Source organism: Opisthocomus hoazin, chromosome 8 (genome assembly GCF_030867145.1).
Source record: "Opisthocomus hoazin isolate bOpiHoa1 chromosome 8, bOpiHoa1.hap1, whole genome shotgun sequence".
In the NCBI taxonomy this organism is placed as follows: Eukaryota; Metazoa; Chordata; class Aves; order Opisthocomiformes; family Opisthocomidae; genus Opisthocomus; species Opisthocomus hoazin.
The window spans coordinates 17,588,139-17,607,552 of record NC_134421.1 but is presented as its reverse complement, the minus strand read 5'-3'; the positions used below and the strand labels follow the sequence as shown (position 1 = coordinate 17,607,552).

General features: G+C 47.9%; 2 protein-coding genes across 6 annotated transcripts in view; one reads left to right on the top strand and one right to left on the bottom strand.

Moving 5' to 3' along the window:
- Positions 1–15,183, bottom strand: part of MEI1 (meiotic double-stranded break formation protein 1) — a 38,496-nt gene extending 23,313 nt beyond the window's left edge. For all 5 annotated transcript variants that reach the window (XM_075428097.1, XM_075428098.1, XM_075428096.1 and 2 more), the window contains exons 1-13: positions 15,067–15,183; positions 14,748–14,871; positions 12,231–12,281; positions 10,275–10,348; positions 9,490–9,595; positions 8,726–8,929; positions 7,368–7,498; positions 6,755–6,869; positions 5,858–5,974; positions 5,230–5,329; positions 2,597–2,731; positions 1,942–2,056; positions 285–403 (exon numbers count right to left, since the gene is read on the bottom strand). In XM_075428097.1, the coding sequence (XP_075284212.1) occupies positions 285–403; positions 1,942–2,056; positions 2,597–2,731; positions 5,230–5,329; positions 5,858–5,974; positions 6,755–6,869; positions 7,368–7,498; positions 8,726–8,929; positions 9,490–9,595; positions 10,275–10,348; positions 12,231–12,281; positions 14,748–14,871; positions 15,067–15,183 (1,508 nt within the window). The remainder of the gene's footprint in view (positions 1–284; positions 404–1,941; positions 2,057–2,596; positions 2,732–5,229; positions 5,330–5,857; positions 5,975–6,754; positions 6,870–7,367; positions 7,499–8,725; positions 8,930–9,489; positions 9,596–10,274; positions 10,349–12,230; positions 12,282–14,747; positions 14,872–15,066) is intronic.
- Positions 15,184–15,325: 142 nt separating this feature from the next.
- On the top strand, positions 15,326–18,709 carry SNU13 (small nuclear ribonucleoprotein 13). The gene is made up of 3 exons (XM_075428107.1): positions 15,326–15,463; positions 16,175–16,295; positions 17,278–18,709. Exons 1-3 carry the CDS (start codon positions 15,461–15,463, stop codon positions 17,538–17,540), a joined length of 387 nt encoding a protein of 128 aa, XP_075284222.1. The 5' UTR covers positions 15,326–15,460; the 3' UTR covers positions 17,541–18,709.
- The last annotated feature ends 705 nt before the right edge of the window (positions 18,710–19,414 follow it).

Genomic DNA, 19,414 nt, shown 5'->3' with positions numbered 1-19,414 from the left:
AGTAGCTTGGGCTAATCTTCAAGCTGTTCCTCAAAGGCCAAAGACATGAAATTAACTGATAGGTCCCAGGCAAATTTACTGGGAGACACACAGGTGTCACAAAATTTTCACTGTCACTACATACCCCTCCTTCTGTCGTTTCGCAGACAAGTGCCATACACTGAACTCACCTGTGATATTTCAGTGGTGGGTTGTGTAGAGGTACTCAGTTACAAGGACAGAAGGATGGATGGACAGGGACAAACACACAGCACCCATCCCCCCCCCCCCCAACTTGCCCTCACCTGCAAGCATTTCTGAAACTTTCCAGGGTGTTGAGCAACAACTGTCCCTGTCTCTGAGGAACTCTGCTGAGATTTCTGTTTGCTGGGTGACTCTGGGACACTGAAAATAGGCGATCACTCTGTTTAAGGAGAGAAGTCTTTAAAATCTTTGTTTACTGCTGGAGAAATAGCTTTCTTCTCTGATACCAGCAGCAAGAGGAACAACAGATTTCACTTCACTTCTTTCACATAACTGTTTTTTCACTACTGTGCTTTCGCCAGGGAAGGCAGTTAGGGAGTTTTTGTGCTCTTCCTAGGGAGAATGGAGTTGCAGAGCTACTAGTTCTGCACTGCCCTATCTTTACAGTCAGTACTGCCATGGTTTGGTTTAATCTGAGTTTTAAACAGCTCAGCTAATGCATCTTCAAACCTTTCTAGGAAAATTTGGCATTTTTTAAAAATTTTGTTTCTTCCAATTACTCTTCAGACAACACTGAAGAATTCCCTTCCTTGCTCAGTACTGAAATCTTAGCAGTTCTCTACGTTGGCTCAGATTAGTAAGCAACTATCCATGTACTAGCTCTTGTTCCCACACAGCATCCTACTGAGTTCAGCCAGAAGTGAACTGCAGCATCAGAGCTAATCACTTGCCCAAACTGGGAACCACTCGGAATTCCAAGTCTGCCTTTAAGCCTTAACCTGTTGCAGTGGTCTTCTCCAAATCTTACCAGAGCAGAGCACGGCGAGACATCGGTGCCTGGAAGTTCAGAACTCCTCCTCCATTTGATGCTTAGATATCTTAGTACAGGTACAATCATTTCCCCTTTTCTCCCTTGAAAGACAACCTGGATGTCGTTACTATCTGCCTAATTCCCTTCCTGTGATGTTCCTTATTCTGAATGGGACACCAAGCTCTGTGTGTGTGCAAACTGACCAACATCTGCCTATGGGGAAGAAAGCAGTTCTGCCTTCTCCAGGCAGAGAAGACAGACATCTGGTACCACAGAACTTGCGCCTAAAGATAGTTCATCAGGCATTTGGAGTTCTGGTACTCCAGCAAGATGCTCTTGCCACTACAGACATACGATCTAAACATATGTCGCTCTAACCCTAGAGCAAGAAGGCTCAGCCCTTGTCTTTTCACTAGCCATCTGTAATGGGGGCTCTCCTCAGAAGTGCGTAGGTCCCAGCAGCGCATCACACTAACTACTCATCCCAGGAACAGGAAAGGATTTGCAGTTCAAAGAGTGGCTAACAGCTCCCTTGCTGAGGCATCACAGTGCATATATGATGACCTTCTTGGTCTGAAGGCACAGAAAGAGATGTTCACTGCCACAAAAACAGATTGACCAACACAGCATACAAGGTGGGGGCCTGAAGAAGGGGAAGTTGAAATGACTTTGGAGTACTGGACGCATAAAGAGAGCAGCGTGCTCAAGTGGTGCCCCACAAATCTTCACTGATTTAGAAAGACAACACTCACCAGCATCCATCTTCAGCTACTTCAAAGACAAAGATTGGAACCGTCTCAAGGCATGAGGATCAAAAGAAGCACCAGAGAACACAACAGCCCCAGGGTAAGGGACGGAACATACACACAACATCTACATAGTGTGCTAGGAGGATCGTCCCTGTCCTGCTTGGTCCTACCAACAAGCAACAACAACTTTTGACTTACTGTATGCCTCTTGCTACTCTGTGGTGGGGAAAGGTCAGCACACCGCTTCAGCACTGCCTCCAGCAGCTTCTGCAGCTCTTCATATGGGACCGGAGGGGAGCTCAGATGGTCCTTCCTGAACAGGTGGAGAGGAAGATGGCATGCACATTCCCTGCTGGGGACATTCCACTGGGAGGGCAACACCAGCAGAAATAACTGCTTTTCTGAGAGCAATATGCCATTGCCACTTCTCTCCAGCACAGCATACTAAGGTCACAGTATCTGAACGGTGCCTTCTTCCACCTGTGTGCCCAAACACACCCTCACTGCATTCATTGTCCGCTCCCACTACAGTCAGGAAGCAGACGACCGTACAGAGCCTTATGCTTGTTCTTATCTAGACGGGGCACGGAGTGACAAAGCCACAGCAGCCGCAGTGCAAGCCTGCCTGGGACGCTAGGTCCTTGCTGCAGCGACTTGCTTCCTACCACAGCTTCATCGCCCTGGCAGCCTTTTGAGGCGGGTGGGAAGCTAGCTCTGCTGTACCCACGCCTGTCTCAGCCAGAAGCCCTCCCACACGGCACACTCACCCACACAGCCACAGGGGAGCCACAGAGACCGGCACGGTCTCAACAGATCTATCTGAAGAAAAGCCTGCAAATACTTCCCTGCCTACCTCAGGAAAGCTGCCACAGCTCTCACAGCCTCCACTACCACCTCCAGCACTGGGCAGTTCACTGTCTCCATCAAAACTTCAATGGCTTCTATACATACACCTCGGTTTGTGAATAATTTAATTTCCACTGGTTGCCTGCAAAGAGGAAACAGTAAACACGGAGAAAATTGTCAGAGTTAAGTAACCATAGTGCCCTCTCCTCATTTTACTGAGCCATGTGGTTCCAGCCATGCTTTTCAGTATTCAGAGCCAGCTGCTCTCAAGAAGGTAGTCTCAAACTTGAGCAGGTGGAGGGTTTGCTACAAAGAGTGAACCTCAGCAGGTCTGGAGCCCCACTGTGATAAAAAAAACCCCACAGTCTGGGTAACTATGTGACTGCACCAGTGAACACTGACATGAAAAGCACAAGAAAAACAGGCTTTGCAAAATACAGTGATCTCTGCCTAGGACTTTATGCTGAGGCCATCTGCTCTTGCATTTGCAGGTTCATCTAGCAATTCACATTTCTGAGTAAACAAGTAAACACCACCATCCTAGAACAAGGACGATGCCATGAGAACAGCTTCTCTCATAGTCCTATGGCACTTCTAATGCCAGATGCCGCCAGAAGGACAAGGATTTTCATGAACTTGAAATGTAATCAGGAAAATAAACACAACCCAACTCTTTTGACAATTCTTCTTGATAATGACCATTTTGGTCGTCTGATCACCTTGTGGCCCAACACCTTTGAGCATTCAGGACGAGAGCATGGAAGGATGACAAGCCGTTAATCCCATTATTGGACAGAGCTATGTAAATGGCAGACTGTCCTCATTTGGCTCCTGGCAAGTCAGGTGCAGTCAGGAAGGCAGGGGGAATACAGGCAGCTACAAGCAGACAAGAGGCACTCATGGCCTGCCAGAGGGCCCCTCCGAAGTGAAACAAGAAAAGCAGCACAGCGTGACAGGAGCCAGACCCATGAGCCAAAAGTATTCCCTGTTATTCAGTTTTCACAGATGTGCCTGACTAAAGCAAGATAGGAGCACATGCTCCCATGCACAAATGGGAGAGGAAAGCGAACTTCAGTAGAAATTATACTAGTATCCCAGCTACAGGGCAAAAAGTGAACAGAGGCAGAACCACTCTTTTTAGTCACTCAGTGGGATGAAACCCAGCTTGGCAGTCACCTCACTTTCTGCTGTGAGAAGAAGCTGTGAGGTGTGCAAGGCAAGGAAAAGGCCTTGTGAAACCCGGGCACCAGCAGCAGCCTCTGGCCCAAGCCATGAGTGATGTGCTAAACTCCCAAATTGTTTCTACTTATACTGTAATTCTATTAATCCTCTATATTTCCTTTCTTTAATCACTGACCTTCTGAATTAAAACACTTCAGGGAAAAAAAAAGTCTTCACTGACTCATGCAGGGAGGAAGGGATGGAGGAGTATTGCTGACTCACTCAAGAGGCACAAACCCACTTGCAATATGGTGTACTATGCTGTCTTCGGGGCCTGAGAGAAAAGCGTGAAGGACAGCACTCTTGCAGCTTCCTGCAGCTTCTCGTCTTTGAGCCCCAAACTGTGCCTGCCACTCCGGCTGTGCTGGGAGAGACAAGGGGCACCCCAGGGAGAGCTACCACCATTCCTGACATACTGCCATGGGGAGCAGCACATCCTGCTTGCACAACACCAGAGTGTGGGTCTCGCTTACACAAGAGAATCCAGCTGCAAGGAAAAACCAAAAGGAGAGGTTCCAGGTCGAGACCCCTTTCCCCACTATGAGATACTTTTAAATAAAACATCATTTCTAAGGCAAAGCTCAGAGAAACAAAACGGGTGTGCTAGATAATGAGAGTAATTGCACAGAGCATTCTCTTTGTTTTACAAGCATAAATGCTGTAATTAGTGTTCCCCACATCCTGGTTTCTCTTTTTGACAGATCCCACACTGGCAGCATCACACTGTTCTAGCACTGCTGTTTTTCCTTCTCCTTTTTACCCTGCCACTTGCTACAGAATTGACTATGACATTTCCAAAATTCAGCTCAAGGGCTCTCTTGGGGGAATTAAGTAGCAAAAACAAGACTCTGTCAGTAGCATGACAGGATGGGAACAAGATCATGGAGGCAAGAACAGGAAGCACAGAATAAAAACAAGCCAGGGTATGTTATTCCTCAGCAGAAAGCAAGAGGAAAAAAGTGACAGAAGACATTAATATTTCAGCCTAGAATTTGTTTTTGCTGTTTGAACTTAGCTCAGATGATGGTACAAGACTAGAAACCATGGAATTTGCAAGCTCTGTTTTGTCACAGAGGTGCACTTAGCAGGAGCTGGCCTGCGCACATATGCCTGGACCTTCCTAGCCTTCCCTCCTGGTCTATCTTTCACCTCCCAGACGGGGAAGGAAGCAGGAAGAGGCAGATATACTGGTGGATGCACGTGCCAAGAGGACAAGCTGGGAGGTTCGGAATCAACCATCAGGCCCTTCTTCCCAAGAATAAGGGAGATGCATTTGTTCAGCAACATCTTTCATATGCAGAGGCTCTAGAGGTGCAGATATTTGCTCTCAGACAAAAACCTAATAAACAAAAGCACCACAGCCTCAATTCTGGGGCATCAAACTCTGCCTGTGCAAGCCTGACGGGAGTACTCCCTTACCGTTTCAGTATTTCGGTGAAGAGCAGGAGTCCTTGTTTGTGCAGCTCCAGATTGTTCAGCTGCAGGACATCTCGGAGACTCCTCACCAGAGATTCAATGCCTGCACACGTTCAAGAGAAGTCACAGAGAGGGCTTTTAACACACCAAATTCCAGAATGGACGCAAAATTATTTTTTAAAAGAAAGGAAGATTTGAACAACTATTCTTCTGAGCCACTGACAGAGACAACTGCCCAAAACTGCTGAGTTTTCACTCAGCTCGCTAATAGCAGGACCCAACCTCTACTGCTGGAGGTAAGTCCAGAATAATGGAAGGAATTTAGCCTTTCTTCCTATATCCACTCTTTGCATGTCCACAGAAACATGTAATAGTGACTTAGCTACTGTCAGTCATGATAACTGGTTATTATAACGAATGCATGCTCATTGGGAACTCATTAGAAGAGTGACACTGTAAATTCAAGCTATGTTGGACATCATAAACATATCTGATAGGCACTCATTTTCAGTCCTTTATCCACCCTGACTGGAAATTGTGATTGTGCGTAAAGCACTGAAATTCAGCTAGAGGCACAACAAATGCCCACAGTATTACTGCAGTCACTCTGTCAGAAAGGCTGATGACTCACCATAGACAGTGTGACACTTCGAGAAGAAAAGACGCTCTTCAGTTAGGAGCAGCAGGCAGCAATACACTGACCAGATGAGAATTTCACTGTTGCACGAGAGGCACTCAAACAGGAATTCTGCAAAGGCACGCACGCACACACACAAATAAGATCGCCCTGGTAAGAGGCAGTCTGCTCACAGCATGGCACAGCTGCTCCTAGAACAGAGCAGAGGAAGGAGGAGGAAACGAGGAAGCGTAGCAACAGCCACAGGGAGAACGGCTGTATTATCAAATGGCAGGAACGGAGAACGGAGTGGGTGCTTGGGGGTACGCGAGTCTTCAAAACAAGGTGACTGGAGAGCAGAGTCCCGCAGGCAGGCATCTTCCCAGCACAAACTCAGCAGGCTAGAGCTGAAGTGTAGCTCTAGCCTTTGGCACAAATGAAAAGCCACAAAGCAAGCTTTACCACAGATGCAGTGATCCTTGTTTTCCTCAGAACTTTTACATCTCCCAAAGAATTTGTAAAATGAAAGCATTTCTGTCCTCTGGGATTACAGAGAAATAATAAACCAGATTCTGCGCAAACTTACAATATTTATTGGGATAAGATGGAACCCCAGTTTATTTAGGCTTGTATCTAAGGTCCTGCAAGAAGGACCTTGACCTCAAGGACTTGTCCAAATTCTTGCTGTGAAAACTCCATTCTGCCTGTTGACAGCTGCTTCTATACTTTCAGTTGAAAACTTACTTTCCTATTCCTAAAATCCCATTAGCCATTTTTACTGGTACCAAACGGTCACCGTACACATTATGCCACCAGTGGATTTCATGGAGCCAGACTGATTCCTAAAACAAACAGCCAGAGAGTGCTTTGATATTGGGAGATGAACAGTAAGATGCTACTGCATTTCTTCACCTGGGACATCCGCATGGATAAAAGCAGGAGCATATCTGCTGGGAGAGTGAACCAGCACTGCAGCCACACAGTGAGAACTTGCTGCCTGTAACATCTCATCTCTGGTCAACAAAAGCTGTTGGAAAACAAAAGTCAAAATGAGAGAGGAAGTCAGCTATGCAGATATAAGCAGGAAACAGTTTCCTCTACATTTTCAAACTTAAAACATAAATTAAGATCTCTCTTTTGGCATGCATTTCACCGATTACACCTGCTTAGGCAACATAAAACACTGGACCAAATACACTCAAAAAAATGCAAAATGAGAACCACAACAGAGAAGATTGTGAGTAAGAATAGCTCTGCCCCTGTGCCTAGCCACGCTGGCACTGCAAGTGCTGTATCAGACCTCAGGTGTGAGTGAGTAAAATCAGCTGAGGCCAGGAGTAAAATTTCCCCCTTCCAGGATGCAGGAATGAACAAGGAGGTGATCTATGGGGATGTCCCCATTTACCACTGCAGCCTCTATTGCTCGTGTTGGCAACAGCATACTCAAGTCCCTCAGATAAAGATTCAATACAGGCCAGCAAATTCTTTACGTCTACCGACAATTCACTACTACTTCAGCAATCACCTTTTTCAGAACAAGTGGCAATGGATTTTCCCCTTCTAAAAAGTCAGGGTTCTCAGACTCCTCCTCAGTCTTTGAATTATTCATAAGAATGGATACCAAATGGTCAGATTTCAGCAGCTCCTTTAGCAAACCTGTAAAAGGGGGAGCAAGGGTGAGCACCGTGCTGGGCATGGGAAGGGTTATATTAACACAGGAGTATTTACAGACTAAGGCTTGTTGCCAACTTCCTCCCCTTTCCTGCACTCCTAACAAAGGCCCTCACCTCCAGTTTAGGGAGCTGCTTCTCACTGTGTCCCCAGATACCGCCTTGGCCCCACGTCTTGCAACCCCTTGTTGCTGATGCTTTTTGCTGGGTCTGATCTGCTCGCTGTTCCGCTCAGAGACGTACATGTGCGTTTGTGCATGATCTCAGCAGCACTCTACTTGCATCATCTTCTGTGCTCCAGTACCCACCCGTTAAACTGTTTCTTGGGAGAGCTCCTGACCTGCATTTTTCTCCAAGCTAGAGTCAGTGACCCAACAATAACCAGACATTTTCCCTGGAATACTTCCTAGAGAACTGACATTTATCTTCCCCTTGTACTTTTAGAGGTTCTTACTGAAACAGCTGTGTTTAGCAAAAAGACATACACACACAAAAAAAAGCTCAATATAAAAGTATAGAGTATCGCCACAGGTATTGATGCAAATTATCAGTACATGTCAGTACAAATTCACAAGCGGTATCGTCTGAGGTATAGAATTCTACTTTCAAAGGAATCATCACCCATTTCTAGCAGCTGCATAGATGATCTGAGGAGCAATCCAGTTCCTGCTTACCTCCTACAAGAAAAAGGAATTCCCTGGATGGTTTACAAACAAGCAAATTGTGCTCCCTGGCAACAGCTGATACATGCAGTTGGAAGCATAAATGCAAGAAAGCACCACTTCCACATTGGCTTTCTAACCTATATAACATGATGCCCTGCATCTGAAGACCGTATTTGTCAGACTTCATCCCACTGCTCTACAAAACCCACCTGTCTGTGCACAGTGTTTGCATTCAAACACTTTGAGTGATGGTCTGTTCCTAGGATGAAAAATCAAATTGAGACAGGCCAGGCCGCAGCACAAGCTCTGAAGATTAGTCAGTGCTAGGGAAATGTGAGGCTGGAGGGACAACAGAGGGCTGGGGGAGCTCAGCAGCAAGTCTGACATTTGATTGCTACAGAGTAACAGAAAGGATCGACTGCTTCAGACAAGCAGCAACAAGCTCCTCTAGGGAACAACTCACATTCAAGCATCTAAACCAGCCAAGGATTTCTTCCTCATTCTAAGCCTTCCCTTGCACCTTGCAGTTTCTCTCGGCAATGCCTTACCCAAGCAATTAATCTGCAGCTCCTTTGTCTGCGCACGCCCCAAGGTATTCAAGAAGAGACCACACAGCCTTTCCTCAAAGTGTGCTGAGAGCCGTTCCGTGCCAACAGGAGAGGAGTACAGCTTGCCATACAAGTAGCAGACAGCAGCCTTTATACCTTCATTTGGGTACATCAAGCCCATCAGCAGATGGTCCATTAAATTACCTAGCATGAGGAACAGAAACAGCAAACATTCACACCAATGAACTGACTTTTTAAAAGCACCAACCTACTTCCCTTGAAAACTTGCAAAAGCCCACTGGACAGACTGGTGTATGCAGATTAATGAATGCCACAGTCAGGTGATGTGCTCACCACCATCTGTCCCTCTGAGCAGAGGTACAGTAATAAACGGCTAGAGGAGCTCGCTGTTCACCGTGTGAAGATCCATCATCCCAGCTACTTTCACAAAAGCTAAGCTTGCTCACCAGACCGCCAGCGGCTAGACCAAGGAAAGAAAAACTAAATCTATGTTGCCTGTGAGACAGACTCACAACTCCAGTTGACAGAAGTTGGTTTTGTCAGGCTGGCTAAGCGCACAATGACCAGCCTGCTATGAAGGTGGCTGACCTGCAACCCAGGAGGCCTGAATGCCACTCCGACTTCTGAACAGGCTTCTTCTGTGACCTTCATGAATTCACACAGGGGACAGGAGAGAGCACACATGCATATGTGTACTAGGGCTGCAGCTAGCACCCTTCAGTGGGGCATGACACTTTACTCACTATGCTCTACCACCAGTACATCAGCAAAGCCTGGGATGGCATCTGTCAGCTTGCCCAAGAGAATGAATGTGGGCAGGCTGCCTCTCATGGTAGTTGCTTTGCACAGCTGTAGAGGAGACAGAGAAAGAAAATGTTTTGCTGGTGAAGACACAGTCCAAAGGCAAAAATGCACCCAAACCAACAAGCTCTCGGTGATGCAGAATCCTCCAGAATAGGATCTTTTCCTAAGCTGGGTCCTCTTCACCACTTAGTATAAACCACAGGAAAACACTGAACACACCACTAAATCTCAAAAATGCCTTTTAATTAACCCAAGAAATCTCTTGCTAGATGCTCCTTTTCCTGTCTCTCTCTACCAGCTCTTACACGAGCAGATGAAGCAGCTGAACTTCTCCCCACTTTCACTACTTCCCAATGTTTTGTACCCCATGGGACCATCACAAACTTAGGAATGAAGACAGCAAGAGCCCACGGCAGAGGCTCGGAAAACTGCTCATATCAATGAAACAGTAAGGTGGGAAAAGAAGAATCTGAGGAATCCACACAGCTTCACAAGAGCATCACAAAGCCATGTGGCTGCCAGACATCATGGGAACTATAGGAAAACTCCAGGGTAGACCCCCAACACTGCCAAAATCGCAGCAGGGGAGCTGGCACTAGGACATCCCACTGCAGCAGAGGCTGCATCCCAGCGCAGTAGCTGCAGTCTTGCAGGGCCACTCATTCCCATCTCCTCAACCTCTGAGGGATTGAAAGGAAGGGCAGGGAAATGCATTTTCACTGACCTCTTTTTGGCTTTCATCCAAAATGCAGCGTAAGTACTGTTCTGACTTCAGCTCCACTACAAGCCGCACCAGAACTAGGCAGAAGAAAAAGGAACAGTAATTCACACCCAAGAGCACTCACAATCCATATTCCACAGGGCTTCAGCAAACCAGTGAGCAAAGAGCTTAGAAATTAAATGAGCACAGAGGTGTAGCACCAGCATTCCCAGCACTATTACTTCTGATAGCCCAGCCCCAGCTCTCTGCAGCAACGTTACAGCAGCCCTGTTCTACCTGCACCACAAACCAAGCATGGAAGCGAACTGCAAGCGACAAACCAAGCATCAGGACACCAAGCAAACATAAGGAACCATGAAGGGAAGAAACAAAGCCCTAGCTTAAAAGCATAAAAATTTCTGGTAATCGAATAGAGCAGGCTTCCTACTGTATGAAAATTGGCCTTTAAAAACATCTCTTTCCAGAGACGATATCAGAACTGAAACTGCTGCCTATCCTTAGCTGCAGAGTGAGAGCTCCCTCTCCATCTGCTGCTGTGCCTGAGGTAACAGAGCTGTCTACCAGCCATTCCTCCCCACCGCAGTCATGCCATATACCTTGCCAGCCACTTCTGTGGCACTGTTCACCTCCTCAGCCCCAAGTAAGTGTTGTTATTCTTGGTTCACTGCAACTTTAAGAATTTTGTCCGCTCTGTCCTAATACAAGGAATCAACAAGAAATTATGTTTACCAGGCACTGGCTGCACATCACCTGGGGTTTCCCTAGCAGAATCACAAGGGGGTTGCCTGATGCTGGCAGGCTGCCTCTGCCTCCACATGTATACCGGCGGACCAGTTTCAGGAAGCAAAGTTCCTCTTCTCGTACTTTTAGAACCTGGGCAGCTGAATGTTCAGCAGATAAAGTTTTGGCAATGACCCCCTCACAGAGACACTGTGCAGAACATTGTTCCACAAGATTTGGTAAGGCTGTCTTGGATGTATCTTGCTGTCATAGCACGATTCGTCTGAAAAACACACTCTTTTGATTTGTATTCTAGAAAAGCATCACCAAAAAAAATACCAGAGACTTCTAGGTTCACCATGTCTTGGTATATCCAGGGCAATACCAGAGGTTTATCTAGGAGACCTACTTTAACAGAAGAGCTACGCATCTCAGCAGAGGCTTATCTTGAGACAGGTGATTTATAGATGGTTTAATGGCCCTTTCTCGCCCTGAACTCTCACAATCTCTAAAAACTTTCAAGAGCTAGGGAACACTAAGTTAAAATTCCTCAGTTTGAGAGCATCCATCTCTCAACAGACTGGTAATATGACAGAAAGACTTCTCACCTTTTCAACACCATTTCAAGCAAGTACCTGACAACTGAAACCCCTCTGGAAGGAGCTGGTCACACCTCCTTTCATCTTTCATGGCTGGACGGGAGAAAATCATTGCATTGCTAATATCACTAGGATCAGCACAGATGCCCAAGGTTAACTGCACTGCAGAGATTCCTTTGTCAGCTCTGCAGGCGTTTCCTTCAGATTTAAAATGAAAGGCTGCTCACCAAGAGGAATCTGCCGCCTGTACAAGTAGATCCCAAATACTGTCTCTCCTGAGGAGAAAGCAGTACATCCCAAAGCTCACTGAAGCCTACAGGAAGATTTCCATTTGCTTTGATACCTCGGTCAGGTCCAAAGATGCCAAAGATGAGGCATTGTTTACCACTGTTATCCAGCTGACACTACATTCATGGCACACACAGAACCCGTGAGAAAGATGCTAAATATTTAAACCTGCATGCACTCCATTGCCCCAAAATATTGGAGCAGTCTGCTCATCACTGTTGCATTGACAGAAAAAAGATGCTCTTCCCAATTCAAGCTGTGTAAAAGCTGAGCATTTCACTACAGTTATCAGACAAGACAGAGCCTCCCTGCACAAAGTGTCAGTAATTGAGACGTGGCATCTGTCTCTCACCTTCTACGAACAGGTCGAGGGCACCGCCGTCTTCCACAGTATGCAACATTCCTAAAAGATAAACCACTATCAGTCATGGAACTCATTCCTGCTTGTGATCATCAGTGCTGTAATGCTTTCTTGTAAAAAGAGCTGCAAATTTTTTTCAGAACTTGTTTTCTTTTCCCTGCTTCATGTGACGCCAGCCTGACTTTGTCAGAGTGAGGTGGATACTCTCAGGGAGTATCAGAAAAGGCACCTCCATAAGCAGGACACAGGGACATGAAGGCATTCAGTTCTCTTGCAAATTTTTAACATACTTTATAGCTGAAGTCAATGGCTCCACCTATGTAAGTAAATATGTAACTGCTACCATCACCACATCTCACTGCATGTATCCAATATTACACATACAGTGAATTACAACACTCCAGAATGCAGAAGTCAGAGCCCAGCTACCTGCCTATCTTCCATTCATAACAGTTACCATGAATTGTCCTTCCACTGTACTGAAAATCCCGAGTCTAAATTTAAACACCAGGTTTAAAACATATGGAAACTATTCCAATGTTAAATAGAACCTGAAGGCACCATTTCACAAGTCATTTGCACAACTGGAGCGTAAGATCGGGTATATGAAAATAAGCCACTGTCTCACTCTACTACACCACAACAGAGGAGAAACTCTACCTCCCAGCTCCTTCCAACTTCAGGTATCCGCAGCATCAGGCATCTGGTTCAGACTCCCACTTCTGCCACACCAAACCAGTCGTTTCAACATACTCAGTCAAATTACCTCCCATTCGGAGACTCTATGACCTCTCAGAAATTTGACCAACTAAAGCAATGTTACGACATTGCAGGTGAAGAAATCACCTATATCCTGCCTCACCTGTCCAATCCTCAGTAACTTCCTTACACTTTGGAACAGATTTGCATACAGCATTAGTGAACACTGCAATATTCGCTGCATGAAATTCTGGCTTACCCAAAATCCACCACCTCTTCATGTGTAACACTCCACACTACACCTCTGTCCTCCTAATCCTCTGTCTTCTACCTGTGCTGGTCCCAGTATTCTCTCTTCAAAAATTAGCACATCTTCCTGAATTTATTATGAACACTTCCTTCACAGCATTGCTCAAACCTTTGAGGGTCCCTCTTATACTTGTGCACCAAACGATCTTTAGTTCATGCAAGCTCTATCCAAAATGTACGTTGATGTTCGTAGCCCAAGCTTAGACTGGGATTCCAGCTGCTCCAGGAGTTACACCTAGTACAGTAAAATCCCAAAGCTGTCCCCAAACCATCTGATTGTAAAGCTTCTTACAGAGAGAGACAGAACTACTAGTTAAAAACAGGCAAGAGCACTGCAATGCAAGCACAGCTCCCATCTTTTAGGGTATTTTGTGTTAGTGTCATACAGTGCAGGACTGAGTTGGCCATAAGCACCATTCCCTCCGCATCTGTACAGGATTATGTGCAGAGATAGCACTCAGTAAAAATCTGTGCAACAGAGCGAACTAAACCTGCACAAATTTCTGTTTCTAATAAAGCTGCTCCCGAAACGCACACAACACAGTTTGTGCTGAGAAATGAACTGGGAAAAGTGTTTGAATTATTCAACGTGTGAAGGCAGGGAAGGGACTTGTAAGTCACTTTCCCCCAAAGAACAGGAATTATATGCGATGTGCAACTGAGATCACGGAATTAAAAGAACCCAGTATATTTGCTCTTTGAAGGCATTCGCGTTCATATTCTCCACCGTTCCCTTCCTGCCTTACTGTCCCCTCATTTAGACCATTATTTCTTCTCTGTTAAGATTTTTGACATTTTGAAGATCTTTGCCACAGCACTGCTATGCAAACAGAAACCAGCAAGAGATGCTCAAGACCACAGACACTGTTACTGTGAGGGCACTTTCTGACATCCCGATGAAGATTGTATTCTGCTGTGAGGCTGACCCACCAGAAAGAAGCACGTATTCCAGTCCCGTGGCTACAGGGATTTCTACAAAGGTGATGGCGTGAAAAAAACCCACTATGCAGATTCATATTTTGCACACTTGTTAAATCCAGCAACACCTTTTTAAGCTCACATTTCTGTATGAATCTTCATACAATGCCACAGCTGAACAAGACGAGAGAGCACGAAGGCATGAAATGCAGGGCATTCTGCGAAGAGCCATACGGGCACTCCCTGTTCTCCAAAAAGACTTTAAAGATATGTCAGGATACTTTGGAAAATTGCAAGGGCTTTAAGAACGTGCCAGTCCCACTTCTTGGGGAATAAGGAAATTCATTAACCTGTTCTGAATCGAACGCCAGGCCGTTCTCCAGAGGGAGCAATAACACACCTAACAGAGAAGGCTGGGAGTACGGAACTGGATACCTCAGTATTCTTTTGGGGTTTTTTCTTCAAACATGGATAAGTTTCACACGTACAGAACCGCTCAGAAAAGAAGGGAGCCGCCTTCCCCCTGCCGCTGCAGCCGTGGGAGGCCGCAGCAGCCGTGGGAGGCCGCAGCCGAGCCCTTACCGAAGAGGGTCCCTATCAAACGGCCGCAGACCCTCTCGTCCGGAGCCAGCAGCTGGACGACCGGCAGCGCCTGCCAGGCCAGGGCGTCGTGGAGCCGGGAGAGGACGTGCTTCTTGCGCACCAGCTACGGAGCAGAGGCAAGCACCGTGAGCGCTGCGGCCCAGCCACCCCGCCGCTCCCAGCGCCCCGGGGCAGGGGGCCACCGAGCCCGGGCGGCGACACGCCAGCCCGAGCGCCGTGATGGCCCCGGCCCCAAGCTCGGCCCAGGCGAGGCGGCGGGGTGGGGAGCGCTGAGGGGCCCAACGCTCCGTCTGCCCACCGAGGCCGTGCCGTCGCCCAGGGTCTCCACAACGCAGGCGAGGCACAGCGGCGGGCGGAGCAGCAGGGCCCAGCGCGGCCCGTGAGCGCCGCAGGGACCGACCCACCCCGCCGCCATCGCCCGCCCTCCCTCCCGCCCGCCGCGCCCTGCGCATGCGCGGCGGCGGCCGGGTTCCCGCTCCTCCGGGGGCGGGAGCCCAAGGAGGCTGCGCCCCGCCCACGCGTGGCTGCGCGCTGCTATAGGGTCCCCCGCCCTGCGCCCCGCCCCCGAGCGCGCGAACGCCTGACTTCCGGCGGCGGCGACAAAACGCGCAGCGGCGCTCCTGCCTCCTTACCCTCAGCGCGCTCGGGCAGGAAGCAGCAGCTGGCCGCGCCGCCCGGGCCAGGCCGCAGCCATGGTGAGTGCGGCCGGGCGCCGGCCTCATACTCCTCCTCCTCAGGCGCCGCCGCGCTGGGGCCGCTCCGGAGGGGAGGGCCGGGCCGCACCGCGACGCTGCCTCTGCGGCGGCTGTGGGGCGGGGAGCACGTGGAGGCCGGGCGCCGCGGGCAGGGCTGGGGCCGGTTGCGGGTGTCGCGCTGGGCGCGGTGCCCGGGGTGGGGGGGACCCCGCTCTCCCGCCGTGCCCCCGCCGTTCGGCCGGTGCTGGTCCGTCACGCTGCTTGTGGCTTCGTTGCTGTGAGCCTTTATAAGCTGCTCGTGCTTTGGGGAAATAAGCCCGGTGCGTGCTCTTCTCGGGATTTATTGAAAACTTTGCGCCTGAGCTTGGCGGTCTGCTGCTGTCAGGAGCTTGTTCCTCGTGCACCGCAGCAATTCGTTTTGTGTAGCGTCCGTGGTGGCAAATGTCTGGAGACTGCCCCGTAAGTTCACTGTGACTGGTTTGTAGGGTCAGAATTGGCTGCCTGTGTGAGCAGAGGTGCTGTCTGCTTTGAATATGAGAAGAATCTCTTTTTATAAATAAAATGCACTGGGATTTTTAGTGTGTGTGCAGAGCAGCCAAGAATGTGACTCCACTAGTCAGTATGTGGTGGCCATGATGCCTATGCAGTGTTGTTCAGCACAAAGTCCCCTTTGCACCTCTTCTAATACTCTCTACTTTTTACTTTCTCTAGAGTGAGGCCGAAGTGAATCCCAAAGCTTACCCCCTGGCTGATGCGCAGCTCACCAAAACGCTGCTGGACCTTGTGCAGCAATCCTGCAACTATAAGCAGCTACGCAAGGGAGCCAATGAAGGTGAGACCTCTGTGTTGCGAAGCGTGCTAGAAATCGTAGTGAGGATTTTGTGAGAAGCTGTGGCTAGGGATTGTCGCTTCTCTCCAGTGGTGGGCCACTAATGTTACATGGATCTGGATATTGCGAGTGTCCCTCTCCTACCCTGCTTAAGCAATACTCAGGGACAGAACTAAGCTGTAATCTTTTCCAACATTTGTATACAGTTCTGGTAGATGCCCAGACTGTGTTCCTGGTGCGTGTCCTGTGATCATGCATACTTTAGTGGTGTGGCACTGGGATTACCAGATGCCTAGCCAGTTTAGAATCAAAAAGGTTTGGTTTGAGGGGACCCCTGGAGGTCTGTAGTGCAGCCTGCTCAGGGAGTGGCTCCCTTCGCAGCTGGATCAGGTTCCTCAGGAATTTGCCTGGTCAGACTTTTTAAAAAGCAATCCTTAAGGATAGAAACTGCACAGTCTCTCAGGACCTACCTCCCATGGCTTAAACCACTCTCATAAGGGGGGAGGGGGAATATAAAATTCCACCGTGTCCCCAGAATCTCCTGGAGGCAGCAGTCGGTCTGCAATTTGTCCTTTTTCGAATGCGCTCATGAGGACAGTCTGGGTCCGTCTTCTCTACAGTCCCCTTGAAGGAGTAGAGGACAGCAGCCACATCCCCCCAGCTCCCACCTTGGCTCTCTTCCCCAGGCTAAACAAACAAAACTTGCCCTCAGTCTCCCCTCCCCTGTGCTGTGCCCCAGTCCCCTCCCTGTCAGCAGCCCTGGGCTGGCCTTGCTCCCTTCTGAATCTCTGCTGGGCTCAGAACACCAGGGGCAGCCCTGTGAATAACCACCGCCTTGGCCCTGGAGCTGCCACTTTCCTTTGGCCTGTCCTGCTACCACTAGATCTCTTCCTTGCTCGTGCCAGTTTCGGCATCTCCTAATGTTGTCTTTCATTAGATGTGCTTTCCAGAAAGGCCTAGACTTACCCTTCGGTTTCTTCTACAGCCACCAAAACACTGAACCGAGGGATAGCGGAGTTCATTGTGATGGCGGCAGATGCAGAGCCCTTGGAGATCATCCTGCACCTCCCTCTTCTCTGCGAGGACAAGAACGTACCTTACGTGTTTGTGCGCTCCAAGCAAGCCCTGGGCCGGGCCTGTGGTGTTTCCCGGCCGGTCATCGCCTGCTCCATCACCATCAAGGAGGGATCACAGCTAAAGCCTCAGATCCAGTCTGTCCAGCAAGCTATAGAAAGACTGTTGGTCTAACTGCCCATGAGTTTAAGTGTCTGTGGAATAGGAAGGTTGCAGTCAGGGGAATTAATGTCTAGCTTCAGTTGAGATGATAATTTTGATATCAGTGTTTCATTTCAAACCACCACATTTTTGTTTAATAATGGCTTAATTCTAGTGTTTCTGCCTCTCCTTCCCCCTCTTCTGTATTACTCCACTCCAACACATTCATTCTCATTGTATTACTTCTTCAAAAGTGATTGTACAACTGTATTTCCTGTTTGATGTTTAAAAAAAAAAATCTACCCTGCCCTTATCTCCATGTCTGCTTGCTTAGGGCTTTTTTTAACCCCCCTGTTAGCTTCCTCTGTGTTTTGCAGTATTTCTGCTAAGCTTCAGCCTCTAACAGGTGTGAGCAACACTGCGTTTCTGGATGGTTCAGTCCACTGCGGGTAAGGCGTGCCGGTTCCCCGCTCGGTGTGTGTGTGCAGGCTGCTGGAGTTGCTGCCTTAATGGTGGAGCAGCGTAGGCCAGGTACAAGGCAGGCAGCGGCTCCTCTGTAGCAGCGGATGGAGCCAGGGTCATACACCAAGCATAACCCTTTTTCTTGAAACCAGACAAGACTCCTGTTAAGAGGTGTAATGGGGAGCAGAAATCTTACGGCAGTGCATAAGGGGAAATCTCTTATCTCACTTATTTTTAAATACTAACTTTTAAAGAAAAATAAAATTGCTAACACAGCTAAATATAATTGTCATTTCCCTCGGGGAAGCATTTGCAACTAACTGAAGTGTTCCTGCTTGTAATGCAGAACTGCTTGGAGATTGTCTGAGGGCTGCTGCAGTGTAGTAGTTCTTACTCCTTCAGCTTTCTTTGTGTGGGCTGCATCAACGAGCTTGGGCTTCCTACAGTGTTTACAAAACACAGGGTAGAGAGCAGCCTGCTGTGGCTGACAAGTAGCTATCTCATGCTTTTAGGGAAGCTGCTGTACTGTGGCCATCTGACTTAAACCCTTTCAATCATGGCCAAGGCAACAAAGAGCAAGTCATTTTTCAGGTAAAACTTGTGCCTCAAGAAGAGAGTGTCAGATAATCTCATGCTCTGGAAAAGCATGAAGCACCACCAGCATTCTGGATTAGTGGTGGGTTTATGGAGCTAACTTTAGTTAAATGCATACTGTATAATAAATCCACTTACTGCTCTGAGCAGAAGAGTCTACGCTGTTATGTTGGGATGGGTCATACCAAACCTGTCTAATGTAGCAAGTTGCCAAAGCAAAGCTAGCATGGGAAGACCAACAGGCGCAACAGCAGAAGGGAAAATAAGTTCTGTAGTGTTTCCACAGAGGTACTGACTTTGTAACTTCAGTAAGCACATCCCAGGCAGGTGAAATCAACTCACCAAAGACTGAAATCATGTCTCTACCTGTTTTTGTAAATGGATGCTAACATCCTTGCTGAGGTGAACTTATTTAGAGTCCTTCCATTTGTATGAGGTTTAGAAAGGCTGCTGTTCCCTTCGATACTGACTTAACTAGTCACATTCGTAACCACAACTTCACAAAGGACTTGCCCTATGGTACCATGTCAAGACGGCTGATGTAAGACAGAGCACATAAGAAGCAGAAATAAAGGATTCTTGAGCAAGCAAAACTGTCCGATTTTCTGCTCTGAAAACTTCCATCACTATCTCTGTTAAACTTCAGCTTAATGCAATAGCCTGCTATGAAAAAAACCCAAAAAAAGCCAGGAGCAAAATCTAATAACCTAGACAAAACATACCATAATCATCCAAAGCCTGGAACATACTGTGCCTGGGGGTTAGCAAGCCAGGAGAGAAGTTAACAAGGGCATTTGGGGAATGAAAATTCACAGAATTAAGGACAGAATAGTCTCGCTGTTTTATTGCAT

What these genes read in the sequence shown, in the direction of transcription:
- SNU13 (XM_075428107.1), top strand. An exon ending in ACGCAAGGGAGCCAATGAAG is followed by an intron (nt 16,296 to 17,277) that starts GTGAGACCTCTG and finishes TTTCTTCTACAG; the next exon opens with CCACCAAAACACTGAACCGA.